Source organism: Gossypium hirsutum, chromosome A09 (genome assembly GCF_007990345.1).
Source record: "Gossypium hirsutum isolate 1008001.06 chromosome A09, Gossypium_hirsutum_v2.1, whole genome shotgun sequence".
Lineage (NCBI taxonomy): Eukaryota > Viridiplantae > Streptophyta > Magnoliopsida > Malvales > Malvaceae > Gossypium > Gossypium hirsutum.
Window position 1 is genome coordinate 80,121,442 of NC_053432.1, and position 18,507 is coordinate 80,139,948.

The window sequence follows — 18,507 nt, forward strand, 5'->3', positions numbered from 1 at the left end:
CTGTGTTAGTATTTTTATCTGAGTCGGCCGAATTAAGCCAAGCCTAGCAAATAAGCCTAAATTTTTAGTTGAGTCCAACTTGACTCATAAACACTTCTAACCCTACCTTCAATTCCGTTGCTAAGTCATTAACTTAATTAATATCTACATAATAAAACTCTAGTGATAGATGGCCAATCAAAGAGAGCTCGTGACCTGCAAACATTTTTTTAAATACCTCTCCATAATCAATAGAGAAGACATGACAACTACCTCGACTTCCAACTTCATCTCCTCTCTCGACCGAGCTTATCATCTCCGCCTCTCTAAATCTCCATTTTCTTTCCATTAACAAGATTCATTCAAATCATTATTTTTATAAAAGAGAATTTTCTATTACATTAAATATTCTTTAACTTAATATCAAATAGTAAAATAAACGAACTATCAACAAGTGTTTAGTATATTTCATTCTTTTAAAAAAATATAAGTTTAAATATTGCAAGGTTGAAGTTAGAAAATTCTTTTAAAAAGGTCGAAATTAAATTATAATTTTTACGATAGTAATAAATATAATTTTACCATTTTAATAGCTTATATCTTTATAAATTTTAAAAGATTAAATCAAAATTTTATAATTTTTAAGAAGTTCAAAGTGTAATTTTACTTTTACAAATTTTAAATTTTAAAAATTTTAAAAGACCTAAATAAAAATTTTCTTACTTTTAAGGACCGAAATAAAATTGTAATTTTATTTATCGTCTATTTGTGTTTTATGTCAATTTAAATTATTTTATAATTGCTCTAATATATATTTATAATTATTTACTTATGATTATATTATAATTACATTTGTAATATTTTAAAATGTATATATTGTATTTTCAAGAAATCTAATAATAACATTCGTTATTCGATGCAGCGGCGTTAGAGCAAGACGTTATAAAAAGTGTTGAGCATGTTGGCTACTTCAAATATTAACACGTATATATACAATACATAACTTAGGTCACGGTAAAAAGATCGGATTCTAGCTCAAACTGCGAGGCAAGTAACAATAACCTGAATATCCACGTGGAACAATAGTCTGGTCCCACGTGTGTCTCCCTAACGCCTGCACATAAATATTTCTTGTGAAATTATTTCATAGATTCTTTCAACCATAATATTTATATCTCTATTATTTTCATCTCATTTATACATAATAAAATTTTAAAGTCATTATCTTCTCAAATCCATCAAAAGTTTCCTGCAAACCCAACATCAAATTAAGTTTATCCAGCATTGTCGTATGGTTGTCGAAGCCAGGAAAAATAAAACCTACTTTAAAAAAGAGAGTAGAAAACAACAAAAAAGGAGCAAGTAAAATAAAAATAAATAAGCGTGGTTAAAATTAAAAAAATAAAATAAAGTAAAAATAAATAATATAAGGAAATAAACGAGTAGTATAAATTCCCGGTAAAAATGAATTTCAATGTTCTTTAATAAGTTGATTATAGTCATCGACGACTGTCTAGTAATCTCATCTCTTTTTACTTTCTCAATAATCAAAATAATCATCTTAATTACTTTCTTTATTGACAAACAATCATTTAATGATCGCTTAAGAATTTAATTTAACCTTAAGAAGGGAAGGGACCTAATTCTAACTAACAAACATGCTGCCGGAGTTTATTTAAGTTAGAATAAGTGCACACACTACACAAATAATCATGCAATCGTAATCAATATTAGAAATCCATCCATCAACTAATTATCTAATTGACAATGCAATCACTTTAAGGTTATCAAATATCGACTGAATATTTAACAAATCTAAACAATTGTAATTAAATCAGAAGATATGCAGATATTAAAGAGCAAAGAAATATTAAAAGCAATTCGATCTCACAAACTTACAGAATTAAACTTCAAATATTATGTCAACTAGAAAAAAGGGTTTAGAAAACTCATAAAATAAAATAAAACAAAGAACAACTAGGTCTGAAGCTCTTTAATATTAAGCTAATCATGTATGTTTATAGAATAAAAATAATATAATGAAGAAAATACAAAAATAACCTTAATTTAAATAAAGCAGAGTTTTTAGTGTTGTAATTGGATTTGGAATTGGAAAAATAGGTAAATTCAACACATAAGTTGAGAAGAAAAAAAATTAATAAATACGACAAAGTGTTGGATATATATTTTCACTCAGTAATATTAGATAAATTTGATGTTGGATTTACCGTGAATATTGTGATGGAAAAAGTTTACTATGTATAAATGATATAAAAATAATGACGTGTCTATTTTTAATTGGTAAGAACATAGATGACGTGGTAAGAAAGGTGTACAAATAATTTATTTATTTTTTATTAACATTCAGTTCCTTTTAATATTACAAAAATAATATTTTATTTTCTATTGTAAGCTTTTGTAGTTGTTTTAAGGTGGCATGGCAATATGGCATTCCTCCCAAGTAATCTTTGCTTTTGTTGTTGTTGTTGTTGTTTTTTGTTTCTCTCCTTCCTATATATCTAATTTAAATTATTCGGCTGCTTTTTTAGGAAATTAAAAAAAAAGTTTTTTTATTAATAGTTTAATTGAAAAAGATTTAACTAGTAGTTGAGTTGGTCAATTCATCTGGACGGTTTAGGTTTGGAAAAATAAAAACAGTTATCTGATAAAGAAAGAGATGAAAAAAAAAAGTGTCAGCTTCTCCAAAAATCTTAAAAAATGTATATAAATAAACTTTTTATGAGTTAAATTTTAAATTGGATTATGATATAGTCTAATAAAATTTATTGTTTGTTGAGTAGAGTAGGTGAATAATAGAGATTCTTTGCCCTCGGTGGCAACAAAATAGGTGAGCCTAATATGTATTACATTAAGGTTTTTAATAAAAATGTAGAGAAAATTAAAACTACCATTTTAACATTATTTTATAAATAATATTAAAACCATTACCTTTGTATCATTATTGAAATGTGCAGCGGCAGGCAGTTAGCCTCTTTTCTTTTTCGCTTCAAATACTAAAATAAAAATGGTGAAATTCTAAAATTGTAAAGTCTTAAACAAATAAAATCCTTCAATTCATAAAAAGTTAAGAGATTAAATGGTAATTTTATTTTTTTTAAGACTAAAGGAAAGAGAGCCTATTTCTATAGGAGCTGGGATCCTGTGGGTTATGGGCCCACCACGCTTCCGCTGCGCCACTCTGATTAGTTATTTTATATGTACAATAACTAAATATAATCTAAAAACTCAGTACAAACAGCCGGAACCGTTGTTTTTGTTTCGATGTCCCTGAAATCTAGATAAAGCTTGTTAATGGATTCTGTATGTTTTTCTATTAAGTTAATATTATATCATAGTATTTGTTTTATATTATGATTATTAGGAATAATATATAAAAAAATCAATGAGTTATATGAATCAATAAAAAAAGTCTATGAGTTACATCTGTCTATAGCTTAAGCTGGCCAAGGCTAGATCTTAAAAAATAATAATAACAAGTTCAAGCCTGGTGAATCCAAAAAAACCAATATTATTACGTAGAAAATAATAAAATATATTTTATATTAAAGTAAATTATAAAAATAGTCACTTTTGTTTGTTTCAGGTTACATTTTAGTCACTTATGTTTGAAATGTTACGTTTTAGTCACTTATGTTATTATTTTGTTACGAAATGATTACTCTTCCATTAAGTTCCGTTATCTCCCTAACGGTAATCCTACATGGCAGTCCAACTAAATTTTGAGTGCCAACTTGGATTTCCTAAAGGTATGAGATTAGATTTTTTATTAAATAAATTTAATTAATTAAAAATTTTAAACCCTAAATCTTAGTTAAAAAACCGTTCATCTCCACTTTTTTTAGTTTTCTTTCTCAATTGACTAAAAAAGCTATTATCATCAAAATTTATTATTCACGTACAAAAACAAAAGAGGATTAAATGGAGGATCCAAATATGTCTTCTTCACCGACAAATCTATGTTCTAAAACTTCAAATGAAGTGGTTGTCGACAAATAAGAAGATGATAATCGTTTTTGTTCCTAATCATTGTATTTTCCAGTTCTTCACATTCTTGAATAATTAGTTTCTCAATCCAATTTTTTCTGATCTGAATCGCCTTGTTTGTTCACAATCCCTTTGTGGATATCTCTTTTTTTTATTTGAAATTCTTTTAGTTGTTAATATTCATATCAAGAATTTTAATTTAGGGTTTTCAATAAACAATAAAAAATCTAATTTTTTGTTTTTCAGTATTGAATAAAAGAGATAGAGGATTGCAAAGAAGACATACTTGAACTCTCCATTGAATCTATCTTTATGAAGCAGTCAATTTGATTTCAACTATTTTGATCTTAATAATAGTTTTCTAATCAAATGAAAAAAAATTGAAAAAAAGAAGAGACTGAAGAAAAATTAAAAAGAGGAGATGAACAGATTTTTAGTTAAGGTTTAGGTTTAAAAATTTTAATTAATTAAATTTTTAATTAAAAATCTATTTTCATCCCATTTAGAAATCGAAGTTGACATCTAAAATCTAGTTGGACTGTCACGTAGGATTACCGTTAAAGAGATAACGGAACTTAACGGTAGAGTGATCACTTCGTAATAAAATAATAACATAAGTGACTAAAACGTAACATTTCAAATATAAATGATTAAAATGTAACCTGAGGCAAACAAAAGTGACTATTTTTATAAATTACCCTTTATATTAATATTATATAAAATACATTAAATTAAATTTATATAAATTCGAGTGAAACTGGCCGAATAAACTACTTAACCCATAAGTAGCTCTAATTATATATAATAATAAAAAAAAGGTTTTTTAATACTTAATAAGTAATAGATTGGAAGCGCCATTTGTAGTTTCATGCATCCAGAAATGATATTTGAATCCGAACATTTGCAATTATTTCATCTAGTCATAAGTTAAGGTTTTCTTTGTAATCAACTTATTATGAGAATTATAACTCATCTTAAATATATTTATAATTTAGATAATGATTTTTTTACGAACATTATTTATTTTTCTTATTACAAAATTATATAGTTTTACAATAAAACAAATTTTAAAGATCATTATTTATAATTATTTAATAAATTATGAATCTTATACATCATAAAAACTAAATAAACGATTATATTTTATATATAATAATTTACTTTAGGGCATGTAAGCTATTTGAGGACATGGATTGGTAAATCAACTTTTGGTCTTGATTTATTTAAAATTAAATATTTGAACCTATTATTAACAAAAAACAAATTCTACCGTGCACCTGGATATCAAATATTCGAATACTTATAATATCAGCATATACGAATACAAACATATCCAGATAAAATAAAATAAAAAAAATTAAATATCTGAACTGAATCCATACGATCCACATCTGAAGTGACTTCAGTTTGGAATTAAAGAAATGCCTGCCTCATTTCGAGTTCATCATGTCCTTGAGGGAAAACCCAAAAACTAGATGGAAAAGAAATACAATACCAGAAGCAGTCATCAGTCCAAACAAATGGCATTAAAAACATTGCTGTCATTCTACATATTATGGGGAGCAACTCCATTGTCAAACAAACCCAATTTCTCACATCAAAGCCATGACCAACCTTTTTTTTTAATACCACCAGTAATGTCTACAAGCACTATGAACCACTTCAAACATTTTTCCGACCTATACTAAGGAGTACAATTACATGTCATTGAGCTGAAAGGGACAGGCGATTTTCCTGGCATACTATATAAAAATATTTTCACCTCTAAAATGCTTCTGTGTCTATTACAGACGGGTTTAACCTGAAAAATCAATGGTCATTATGGCCTGGAGTCTTTTATCATCAAACCCTTTCGAGAAAAACCTTACAATGTAATGGTTCTCTCTCTTGAATCAATAATCATTCTCCGAAACAATGCAAAACTTCAAGCAGGTATCTGGGGTTATCCTTTTTCTTTCTCAGCCAATGTGTTCACATATAGCCCCCATTGCCATATATTACCCTTCAATTACAGCTATTCCTGCCATCAGGAATCATTTTATGGGGATATAGGCAGAACTCAAAAACTGACCTCAAACCGGCAAATATTTTACACTTCAGATTGGGATTATATTTGGGCACACAAGGGCAGCGCAAACCAAGTTGCTAATTGTAAATACTATAACCTGTTAAAGCCTATGCATCCTTATTCTTAACCATTAAATTGAAGTTTCTGGTTTGGGAGCCATGTCCCTGCTGAGAAGCCTGCAAGTTTAGTGGCTGTTTGTTGAACTGAGCAAAGGGCTGGGAGTAGAGAGAATTCATAAAACCCTGCAAATGGATAGATATAGATTTAACACAGAAAAAGAACTTTAAAAGGTCAATGTGTATCCCAAAAATGAAGTCAGAAAATACGCAACAGATTTTTAGCCGACAGACAATGACTAGCAGGTCAAATTCACAAGAATATCTGGGCTGCTTTGTAGTTAGAAAACGAATTTTAAAATCTTGCAAGCTTGATAATTTTATAGACAATAATTCCCTATCAATATGCGATAGTACAAGAAGCAACCTGAGACTGAAGCTGGTTGGGATTCACACCACAATGGCTCTGTGATGCATCATCCTGTGAAGGGTCACTAAAGCCAACCTGAGTAAACAGCCCTCGTGATCCACGATTCATGTATTCCTGCAAAAATAGAATCCCGTTAGAAGAAAACCGGGAAAAAGTAACTAATTACACCATGGCAATTTCAGCAAACCTGAGACATGAAATCATTTCCAGTGCCAACACGAGAATATCCAGCTTGAGAATTCTGGTTTAGGAAGTTCCCTAGAAAGCCACTCTGTGCTCCTTGTGTGGAATAATCAGCAGCATACCCACCCTGTGAAACCTGCACATGAATCATAACCAAGCAACCCACATTGTCAAACCAGAAGTCAAGCACCGAAAGGAACTTTCTTGTTTTATTGACAGAAAAATTACAAAGAGAAAAACTCATGGGAAACAGATTATTCTGAACATCTTCAACGACTGTCTAATGCTTTAATCTCCTCTAAGGAAACATCCGACAACAATGCCATTTTAGTTGAAAGTTTGAACTTTACCTTCTATTTCCCTTCTACTTATTTTAGACCATAACATTGAGGCTTGGCATAAATGCCAGTCAAATACCACCAAACCCTGCTAACTAATGTATGTCAAACGGGATTGAGAAGATATTATTGATACAATAAAAATATAAGTCAACAGCCTATACCTGTGTAGAAAAATCAGCAAAGTTATAACAAACATGTGAGCCTTGGGTTTTGAAGTCATCACCCGAGTAGTCCTGTCGAATATTCAAATAAACCAATAAACATAAATTGCAATTATAGAATAAATGATAAAGATTACTGCAAAAATAAAATACCTGGGACATTACCCCGCTTGAAAATCCATCATGTAATGATTGGTTTGGCCCTTGGACTGTCATCTTTAAAAGATAATAATAAACATACTCAGTCCCATGAAGTCAAAGACGGTATTAAGACACAAAAAGTAGAACAATAATAATATGGAAAAGATATAAGTACAAACATTATTCACAAATCCAGGTTGAGATAATTGACCACCCATAGATGGCTGGCCGTTTGGATTTTCCAGAGGAGGGAAGTTAAAAGCAGACCCAAGAGTTCCAGCATTCTGTGGTGTGCCTTGCTGGTGCTGGAGACGACTGCTGATTGGAGCACCAGCATTACCACATCCAGCTCCAAAGCCTCGGTTTCCAGGTTGTGGGACCTGAGGAACAGCTCCCACAGGTCCAAGTACAGCTTCATGAGTTGGAATAGCATAAGGTTGGGAAGGAGGACCAGGAAATGGTGGAAGAGGAACCTGGGGCATTTCGAACCTGGTAGGTTGAACCCCAGGCTTGTGAGTACCATTAGGAAGACCGGGAGGCATATACGCACCTGCTTTGGCAACATGGGAAGGCTCACACTATATTATAAGCAGGGAATAATCTCCATCAACATTAATAATACATGTGAAAAAGGCATAATCTATTGTTCTTCTGCATGTCAGCACAAGACATATCACTTGCATGTCCCAAAAGTAATGCTATAAATGGCATATAAGTTGTAAACTCAAGATGCTCAAGAGCTTACCCTGAGCACGACTATTTCTTCTATCCGCATTTGGACTGGATGAGGCAGCAGATGCAAAATTATCATTAGGCACAATCCCAGGTCCACGGGCAAAGAGAACTCTTCGATCGTTGTACACCTATAAGACACATTTGAACTCGCACTAGCCTCAACATCTAAGACACATTTGAACTCGCACTAGCCTCAACATCTAATAACTAAAAATAAATTGGGAGAGGCACCATGCAAAAGAAAAAGCTTACAATTTTAACAAATAACAGGCATTATCCTACTATCCTTTCATTCCATAGACAAACCTTTTTGGGCTTTTGGAATTGAACCATACTCTGCTTCAAGTTATTTAGGGGTCCTTCAACGAGGCACTCATGTTCCTGCAAAACTTAGCAGAAAGGGCTCAGCAAGCAGGATACTGAGTTTCTCTGAGGCACAATGAACACTAAGGTTCACGCTAACATTTGCATATACTAGCAGTAGCATAGTTACAAAAATAATCAGGAAGCTACCTTGTAATGTGTCAATAAACCATTCCACAGAGGTTGTTTGCTAAGAACTTTGGGGTTTCCAAGAATTACAATACCATATCGAGCACGTGTTAAGGCAACATTAAGCCTGCGGGGATCATTTAGAAATCCAATACCCTAAAAAGTTTATAGAACAGTTTAAAAGTAGCTTGTTAGTTTGTTTCATAATTAAAGCATATAGAGAGAGAGAGGACAGAGAGGGTTAAAATATTAGTATTAAACTTGGAACTAACACCATAACTAGAGGTTAATCCATCAAACAAATGAAAAATATCACAAAGAAAAGCTTTCAACAAACTTATGAATAGTGAAGAAATTGAATATTAGTTTGACATAAGACTGAGATTCAGAAAGACTGATAAACCGAGTCAAAATTGAAAACTCATTAATGAAGATGCTTCAAATGTTATTTCACATCTTGAAAAAATATGTTAACCAACCTGATGTTCATTACTTCTCACACAAGACAAGATGATGTAATCTTTTTCCCGTCCTTGGAACGAATCAACACTTGCAACCTGATATAAACCCAACAAATTAGATAATATACAACTACATAAATGGCCAAATATCATACAATTCAAATCCACAAATTACCTCAATTTCTTTGTAAAGCTGCTGTCTCAAAGCACCAGTTCTTAACATATAATTTACAATATATGCCCTTTGTCCCTCATACGGTGTTATGACCCCAATCTGTAATATATCAACACAGTTAATCAAAAGTTAGAATACTGCCTGATATCAATCTGAAAATAAAATTTAAAAGGTTAAGTCCACAAAATCACCTGACTAGGAACAACACCACTCCTCAAGAATGTGGTAACAATCTTTTCAACATTTGCAGCCTCAGTTCGATTGAGATATGATGTACCACTAGCACTAATCTCCTCTTGTCCCATCTAAGAAAAACTATGCAATTACAAGGCAAAACCATGGAAAGAACAGTACGATATTGTTCTCTTTTTGTTCCTCTCCCAAACCACTGGCACACACACAGCGATAAATAAAAAAGAATATGCACGGGAGACCAAAGATAATTTGTCTTGTGATTACACTATCCACCACAGTTCCAATACCTGTACATAAAAAAACATGGGACGATTAGGCACAGGCCAAGGAAAATCAATGCCCGATGATTGCCTTTCATTGATTGTCACTCCATTTTGTAATGTGCCTTCATAGAAGCTATTAGAAGGAAACTCTGATAAACATGGGTGCATACGGTATTGGACCTAAAATTGAACAGACATTTACTATCAGACACGTATTTTCCATTAGCAATCACACTTGCATGAAGTGCAAAACCAGCAAACATATAGGTACATCACCTGTAATCTAATTGGTTTAACACCAAGTAAAACTAGACGTTCAAATAGAGATTGTGCTAGCCCAGCACGAGCTCCTTTCTTGCACATGATAACAGGACCAAGTTGGCAATGATCACCAACAAGAACAACCTAAAATATATTTACCAATTAGAAGACCGAACAACAAAGATTTAAGGGAAGAAAGACAAATCATGTCTCACTAGGTTTGATATTCCATTACCTGCTTCACTCCAAGAACTAAAGGAATGAGACACTCAGGTTCAGTTGCCTGAGTAGACTCATCAATAAGTACCTAAATAAGAGAAAAAAGAGTGTAAGTGCCTTTATTTGTTTAGTGTTTATCAAAGACTACATATCTGATGTATTCAACCTGGCGGAACCTAAAATTTGCCAATCTAGGATCTCCAGCCCCAACACAAGTGCAACAAATGACATCAGCGCTTTGGGATATTTCTCTCTCTGTTGCTCGCTTTAGTGCTTTGTACTTTTTCTCATCACTACTTGACAATTCACCTGCAGTATTTATGGTTAAAATAATAAGGTGTTTTAGCATTAGATAAATAAAGTTCAGGGGAGGTTAACATTTTCAATTTCAGACAAGACATGCACATTCACTGTCACTCTGTAAGTTAATTGAGAAGTTCTCTTTCATCCCAGTTTAAGCAGGGCAATGTGGATAATTATCCCGACCTTGTTCATCTTTCAATAGTTGTAACTTGTGAAGTTCACTTTTCTCAGATGTGTCAAGATGTCGAACCTGCATAGAGTAAAAGCAAATATTAACAACACAATAAATATAGAACAGAAATGGGTAGCAGAATAAGACACCACAAACCTGATAATGCAGGGTCAAATGTTCAACAGGAGAACTCACAGCTTCCCTTGATTTCGCACAAAGCCTTACAACCTTCAGACGAAAAAAAGCACATTGGCAAAGAAGTATCCATTTACAGATAAATACAAGTTTTAAAGAATTAATAACATTAGTGCAATTTTGAAAGAATTGCTAGCTTCCAAAGCACCTTGGCAGTTGATCAAAATTTGTTTTAACCTTAAACATGCCATTGCTTTATGTTACCAACCATCAATCCCCATCTAGAAAAATGTAAAATAGAAGAGACACCAAGCATCCACTACTGAAAATCACAATAGTTAGCTGACATTAAAACTAGGTTAGAGAAGAAGATATCTTACAGGTAGACAAGCTACAACTAGGGATGCAGTGCAAATAAGATACTTAATGGGGAAAAAGAAAGAAAAGAAAACAGTACACTCATCACAGTTCTTATTATTTAATCATAACAAAGAAAAGAATGACACTGGAAATAAGCTTAAACTAAATAAGGCTTCTTTGACAGCAGTACATTTTCTCCAAATTTTTTCATTGTATTAGTAACAACCAAAACCTAAAGAACAAGACACATGCAAAAGGAAGATGATTAAGAACGCCCTAAAATTACCACAATAATAAGGCAAAACAGTTTTAACCACAACTAGCATTACCACAAGCAGAATCTAACTTCTCTACCTTTAACCCAGTGGCACTTATCTTTTCAGCTAGCTGGTCAACAGCCACATTACTTGGAGCACAGACTAGAACCTGATAAGAGAAAGGAATATCAGATCTAGAGACAAAATAAAATATGCACTATAACAATCTCATTTAGGTTCTTACCTGTCCCTGACCCTGATTAGCCATGTTATAAACAATGGCAGCAGAAGTAACAGTTTTTCCAGTGCCAGGGGGCCCTTGAATCAGGCTTATTGGCTTCTGAAGAACACTCTTTACAGCAAAAGCCTGTTCAACAAAAGGTCAAGACAATTTGATGTGAAAAACAGTTAACAAAAATCATATGATGCCAAGCAGATGCCAAACAGCCATACTTGAGATGCATTCAGTTCTGGCAGACCAGGTGCACCAAAACGTCGAGGCAGTGTATTACGAACCATTTGAACCTCAACCTCATGGCCAAGAAGGTGGTGGTAAATATAACTGCAAGAAACAAACAAATTAGTTTACTTGGAAGGAACTGACAATTCAAGTCCAACAGATTTGCAATAAGAAACATAAAGTTTTAAATGCTAGAAGGCAGTTGAAATGAGAGTGGCCAAAATTTGCCTTTAATAAAGACAGAATAAAAGCAATGAAGCCAACCGTTTAGAGAGACCCTTTTATTCTTCAAAAATAAATTCCTTCATAGATTTATTAAAAATGCTAGCCCAGAATGTAAAGAAAATGAAAATATTAGCACATGAAACTGGCAAATAAAAAAATATATGAAGATATCTGCCATGAAAATCTAGAATAAAAAGGAAGTCCAAAGAAAACAAAATATCTAACTTACCCACTAACACTTGTTTCATCAACTGCAAATGTTTTCATTGCCCCCTGCATCCGGTCAAAGCTTGTACTCTTCCAGACAAAATCAACACTGAATCCATGGCTGACATCAATAGGAACTCCCTGCACCACAACAGAAATAAGCATCAATTTCTTAAGTACTTGCCAAAAGCCAAAATAAACCAACAAAACAGAGAAATATCAAAACTACCTGACTAGCACGGAGCTCAAGTGCAACTTCCTCTTGTGCCGTTAGCTTGATCTGAAACAAGAGAGAGAGTTTTGTAAGTATATTTCTCAGAGGTGCACCAGATGCATGAAACTTGATGAAGAATATAATAAAATATTATCAGGTTTCTACAGACAATACATAGAATCAACATCACATAAGTACAGGCATACATCAAAACCAGAATTAAATGGGCAAGCTCATAAAGGACACATACCACATGCCCAACAGCCTGCCATGCTAGGCGGGCAGCATCTCCTGAATAACGCAGTCGCAACTCATCACCAGGTACTAGACGCAGCTCATTGTCTTCCTACAGCACCACAAAATCAGGTTTAATATTTATTAACTTAAAAACAATAGACATTGGCATAAAGAGAGAGACGGGGGAGGGATAAACCAAGAACACAATTATGTAAAGGAATAAATTAAGTGAAAATTATTACTAAATCACAGAAGTAAGGCACCTTTGGAAAAACAAAATATGCAACTTGTTTCTTGTTTAAGCCAATATCCCATCGAACGGTGACATTGTCCTTGCTTTGAGATTCTTTCATCATCTGCCGAAAATGAAAATCTGATTTAGGCATGAAAATTACATATTAAAATAACAAGTATGAACAGGATTATACATACTTTATCATAGTCAGCTTCAAGCTTAATAAGTGGCGCAAAAACATTTTGATACTGCAAAGAAAATCATCAACTTATTATTGCAAAGGAAAGAAGCAATTTCTTGTCTTTTCACAATAATAAACGAAAGCAAAACAAAATAATGAAATTATTGCAAAACTGGGCACCTGATAAGCATCTTCATACTTCAAGGCCACAGGCTGAGGTTCATCATCTATGCCAGGCTTCTCAAGATCTTCAAGGGAAGTATCAGGATTTGTCTTCCAAAGCTCTTCTACCTTGTTTATCTGCTGAGCACTTATTTGCCGTGCCCTTAGCTGTTCTTGTTCAGATGGGACCTGTGAGATTGAAATAATTAGGAAGTCCTCAAATCAACAGGTAACTGTCATATGATAAAAGAAACACCAACCTTAACTAACCACTGCAAAAAGCATCTATCATCAATAAGGGGACACCACTGACTCAAGTCCCAATTCATGTCCTTAAAAGCATTAACATTCAAACAAGGTTCTCTACAAAGAAGAACAACAACGCTCTCTGTCTTAGCAGATATAAAACCAAGAAGGAAAACATTTCTGCATCCACAGTTGTAGCATTCAAGAATTGTTTCTCCCAAAGGACTATCCTTATGAAGGCAGACTTCCTTGTGTTTAGCTCGTACCTAAAAGGGAACAAAAAACAAACTCAATAATCAACAGTATCCAGTGACTATCTCCAACTGGATAATCTAGTACACTTGTTCATAAATACTCCATTTATCTTAGTTAATAACATATAAATTTAGTAAAAGAAACTCAGATGCAATAGTGGTTTGAGCACAGAAGCATATATGCAAGGAACAATGGCAAGTACACAACTAAATTGGAACTTATCAAACACAGTGAAACCAAAGCCACCAGGAAGTACCTTTTTTCAAACAGAATAACAAGGGTACATTATGTAAACTTACTGAATCACAAAATCTAGTCCCAGTTCTCTTAAGCCCATTTTCCCACAGCATCATCCCTAGACTGAAGAAACCAGAAAACAATTGTTTTTGTTCATGTAAGATAATGCTCACTATTAGGTTGCAATTTCTGTTGTCAGATGTTCTGGTTTCAAGATTGCAATGTATTTTGGACAAGGAAAGAGAAAACAAACAAACAAGCATGTCATATTGCAAAACCAGTAGATGCGAGAGAACACACCATGGCAGTGAAAGAAGGATATCAAGATACAAGCAGATTTGATTAAAGCATAAGAAAAGCACAGGTGTGCTTAACAGTTGCAACAATCAACACTGATCCTCAACATGTAAGTGAATCAAACAAAACTAATTCCTAGAGTGAAACAAAAAGGTAATCATGTTACAATTCCAACAAGAAAAAAGGGTCTGTCCCATGATTTCTAGATGAAGGGCTGGCTTCTGATAGCATTCTATATTATCCCTTTCCTTCAACAAATATTGACACAGATCCTGCAGAATCATGTACTAGCAACAATCCAACATAAAGATCTGTCCGAAGATATTAAGAGAAATGTCTGAGTTCTGATTGCCTTATAGCAAATCCCTTTATTTAAGAAAAAAACAGTTCTCTCAGTACCAACTATCAACATCAGGAGTGTAGTAGCCTAGCATCCTCAAGGAAATGAAGGACAAAAATTACCTTCAATTAAGTCAAATGAAACTCTACTATTTTAATCTTAGAATAGCCTATAAGAGGAAGGGGAGTCACTAAATGGTGCCATCATTTCATGAACTTGTTAATGCATTTCTGAACCATATTTCATTGTCGAGTCAAAATCACCAGCCGAATTACCTAGTTTAAACCTTCAAGACTGCATATATTAACTTGGAAGGAAAATTTTACCGCTAAAAGTATCATAGACAGTTAATACGAATCATATCGTTTCTAAATCGGCATACACTTACATTAAGCTCCAAAAAGAAAAGAAAAGAAAAAACCTCAAAGTCGACACCCTAAAATTAAAGCACCCTTTCTACTTAACGCACTCTCTCCCTAACAGATGCCTTCCATATTTCAACATAAATCTTCAACTTGCAAATCAACACCAATGTAATATCCATTTAAACTTAATAAGCAATTTTTTTAAGCTAATGGATAAAAGGAGAAGACTTACGAGATGATTAACAATATGCGAGCCAGATGTATTCCCTCTCGAATTACAGAACCACTTCCTACACGAAGGGACATTACAGCGAACCACGCAAGCCGGGTTTGAAACCCCACAATACCGACAAGAGTGCTCGACGGAATCCGCTTTTCCGTACTCATAACCACCATCCTCATCCCCAGCTGTCTCCTCGAAATTCAATCCACTAATCCCATTAGCTAACGCATCAACCACGGTCCTACTACAAATACTGCTGTTGTTATTACTATTTACGCCACGGGCAGCGCCTTTTGAAGCACTAGAGGGAGAGGAGGAGGCAGCAGTGTCGGAGCCGGAGCGATCAGCGGCGGTGGCGTCGTAGGGTGTCGGCCAAGAACAAATCGGGTCTCGAAAGTCCGTGTAGCCGAAATCGGACTCGAGTTGGGTGTTGAATTCGAGGAATGTGTAAGCATCTGTGGCTGGATCGGGTTGCGAGGCCGTCTCGAAATGAGATTCCATAAAAGGAAAAATTTTAAATTCCCAATTCTATTTAGTATTAGAGTTGGGGCTTGGGGAAAACAAAAATTCGAACTCAGAGAAACTGGGAATGAATGAAAGAGATGAAAATTATATTTCGGCTCGAGAAAGTGAGTTCTATAAACGCCGTTGTGAAGAATTTGAAGCGCGTAGAAGAAAGACCTGGTGTAGCGTAGAGAGGTGATGGAATAGCACGTGAGAATGGCCCTCGTTGGTGTTTTGTAAAATTAAACAGACACGTGAGGGAGGTGTATCAGGTTTTCAGCCTTTCGGAGCTTTATGCGCGTGAGATTAACTTTGTTTGATTTTTTTTTTAAATCAAATTATCCGACAATTTTATTTTATAGATTTAAAAGGAAAAAAATCAATTTCTGACCAATTTTATTTTATATACGTTGACATTTAAAATTTATGTTGTTTAATTTTTAAATTTTAATTATTTAAGGATGATCTCTGATATAATATCTTATGGGATAATGTATATTAGATATATAAAATATTCTAGGCGATGTTGGTAGTTTGAAAATATTAAACGTCTTATTTTAATTATTAATGTGTATTATTTAATAGTTCTTTTTTTCAAAGGTTGTATTATCCTTTCCACCTTTTATTTTTTAATTAGTATCAATATCAACATATTTCAAATAATATAATAGAATTTTATTATATAATGGATATGGATTAAAATCTATATGATATCTTGTTATTTTTAATTTATTATCAGAATAAAACATCTTGATTAATATCAATATAGAATTACCTCTTATGAATCGTGTATTATCAAACAAATAAAATCAATCGATTTATTTATTTATTTAGTGTTGAGCGTAATTAACCTCTTAATCCGTTGATTGATGGCTTAGCCATACATGGGATCATGAAGGCCAGTAATGCCATGAAATTATGTTGTGTGGATTTGTGGAGAATTCTTATCTTTTTCTTCCATGCAGTTATTTTTCTTAAAAAAAATTTATTTAATAGAATCTAAGTCAATCAACAATGTTAACATTAAACTATGGCAATAAAAAACAGTACTTATATGCCTATAACATATTAGAGGTAATTATTTTTTTAATCTTTAAATATATTGGTATCAACAATGTCAGAAAATTACTTTTTGGATGACCGAAATTAAATTGTATATTTTTACGATAGTAAAAATATAGTTTAATCATTTTAATATCTTATATTTTTTTTAATTTTTAAAGAGTTAAATCAAAATTTTATTATTTTTGAAATGGTAAAATACAATGTTATCATTATTAATTTAAAATTTTATAAATTATAAATAACCTAAATTAAAAAATTTACCATTTTAGGGGTCATATATTTTTATTTATCCACTTATTATTTTAAAAATAAGTTGGTTGAGCTTAAAAATCCCTTCATTATAGACAACACTATCTATATTATCTATGAAATTCGAGCCTCAACTCGATTTATTATTACTTATTTCTATTTTATTAGCCTTGTTTCAATTTCATTTCGTATTTTATTTTAACATATTAATTTTTTTCAGTTTACGTCTAACCTCTCCCTTTTTTTTCATTTCAGAATTGAGTTACGCTTGTTTTTACATCTAGATTTTATATAACGTCCGTTGTTCTCCAAGTTATTGTTGGGATCCACCATGGAAGCAAGCCACATTGTTAGCTTTCTACTGATAAATGTCCCTCTTTTTTGGTTTATGCTTATTGCAACTACTTTCCACAACTTTTTGTCTCAACAATGGAGTTTGGTACATGTTCCACTGTTGTCCAAGGTTTATCAATTTATCTACTATATACTTCTATTAAGATCTATATCAATAGTATGAATTTAAAATTATATAATTAATGAATTCAAGTAGTTGGTTCATTGTTTGAAAAAAAGTATATCTGTCTTTAATATTAAGGTTTAATTCTTAAATTCGTCTTTATAATAGTGTAGTTCGTGAATGTGTCAAATTAAATTTATATCGTATAAAAAAGTTAATGATTTGATTGATGAAAAAGTAGATTCAGATTTACAAATTTATTATTTTTATTTAGATATCAAATTACATAAAACTTATTATTTTTTATACAATTTTTATTTATTAAATCAAATTAAATTCATGACTCAAATTAAAATACAAATTTTCTTTTTTATCTTTCCTAATTTTTTGTATTTTTTAAAAGATTTTTTGTCAACCATGTAAACAAAAATATTGGATCGCTTGTAACTGGTGAACATTAACTGTTTCTTTCTCTCCCTAATCTACGTTGAAACTAATAAGATCTAAGGGCAGGGCTTGGGGCGGACTATTTGAGTTAAATTTCATGACCCACAGTTAATGGAGGCTGCCTCATTGAATCAGCCCATGGAGCAAACCTTTAAAGCCCAATTCATGTCCAGGTTACTTGGGTTAAAATTTTTAATTAGATTACAGAATTAAAAAGAAAAGATATTTGGATGTAATAAATATAAAAGAGGTAAGAGGACGTGGATTTGAGTGTGTCAGACTTTAAGTATATTCAAGTTTAAGAATGTAGATTTATGATATATAAGTTTTTTTTTCCCATTAATTGTCTATTATGCTTTAGACTGATTTGATTTTATATTTTAATTAGTTGAACATATATATTTAAATTTATATATATATTTAAATATTGCCTTTTCCCCATAGAATAGCACCATTACAATGGATCAAAAATGTTGATGAGTTTGGCATTTTATGTGGTACATATTAAG

General features: G+C 32.4%; 1 protein-coding gene across 3 annotated transcripts; it reads right to left on the reverse strand.

Annotated features, from left to right (window-relative positions):
- Positions 1-5,327: 5,327 nt before the first annotated feature.
- On the reverse strand, positions 5,328-15,958 carry LOC107896538 (regulator of nonsense transcripts 1 homolog). 3 transcript variants are annotated; one of them, XM_016821729.2, is made up of 29 exons: positions 15,286-15,953; positions 13,574-13,825; positions 13,332-13,502; positions 13,168-13,218; positions 12,999-13,091; positions 12,749-12,844; positions 12,514-12,564; positions 12,307-12,425; positions 11,846-11,954; positions 11,637-11,759; positions 11,490-11,561; positions 10,797-10,868; positions 10,652-10,718; positions 10,332-10,474; positions 10,182-10,253; positions 9,962-10,090; positions 9,710-9,865; positions 9,419-9,532; positions 9,228-9,326; positions 9,071-9,148; positions 8,613-8,747; positions 8,406-8,480; positions 8,110-8,227; positions 7,544-7,914; positions 7,377-7,439; positions 7,224-7,295; positions 6,726-6,857; positions 6,536-6,652; positions 5,328-6,294 (listed from the first exon to the last, which is right to left on the reverse strand). In XM_016821729.2, exons 1-29 carry the CDS (start codon positions 15,775-15,777, stop codon positions 6,160-6,162), a joined length of 3,777 nt encoding a protein of 1,258 aa, XP_016677218.2. In that variant the 5' UTR covers positions 15,778-15,953; the 3' UTR covers positions 5,328-6,159. The 3 variants fall into 3 exon arrangements, 2 of the variants coding, with proteins under 2 accessions (XP_016677218.2, XP_016677219.2); XR_005901359.1 differs by lacking the exon at positions 5,328-6,294 and adding an exon at positions 7,072-7,147 and having other exon boundaries at positions 6,556-6,652; positions 15,286-15,958; XM_016821730.2 differs by lacking the exon at positions 13,574-13,825 and having other exon boundaries at positions 15,286-15,954.
- Positions 15,959-18,507: the final 2,549 nt, after the last annotated feature.

Excerpts from the sequence above, each read along its gene's own strand:
- LOC107896538 (XM_016821729.2), bottom strand. The coding sequence starts at position 15,777 with ATGGAATCTCATTTCGAGACGGCCTCGCAACCCGATCCAGCCACAGAT. Across the intron at positions 13,503-13,573 it reads TTTTGCAGTGGTTAGTTAAG|GTCCCATCTGAACAAGAACA; the intron begins GTTGGTGTTTCT and ends TCAATCTCACAG. Across the intron at positions 12,426-12,513 it reads TTGAGCTCCGTGCTAGTCAG|GGAGTTCCTATTGATGTCAG; the intron begins GTAGTTTTGATA and ends GTTGTGGTGCAG.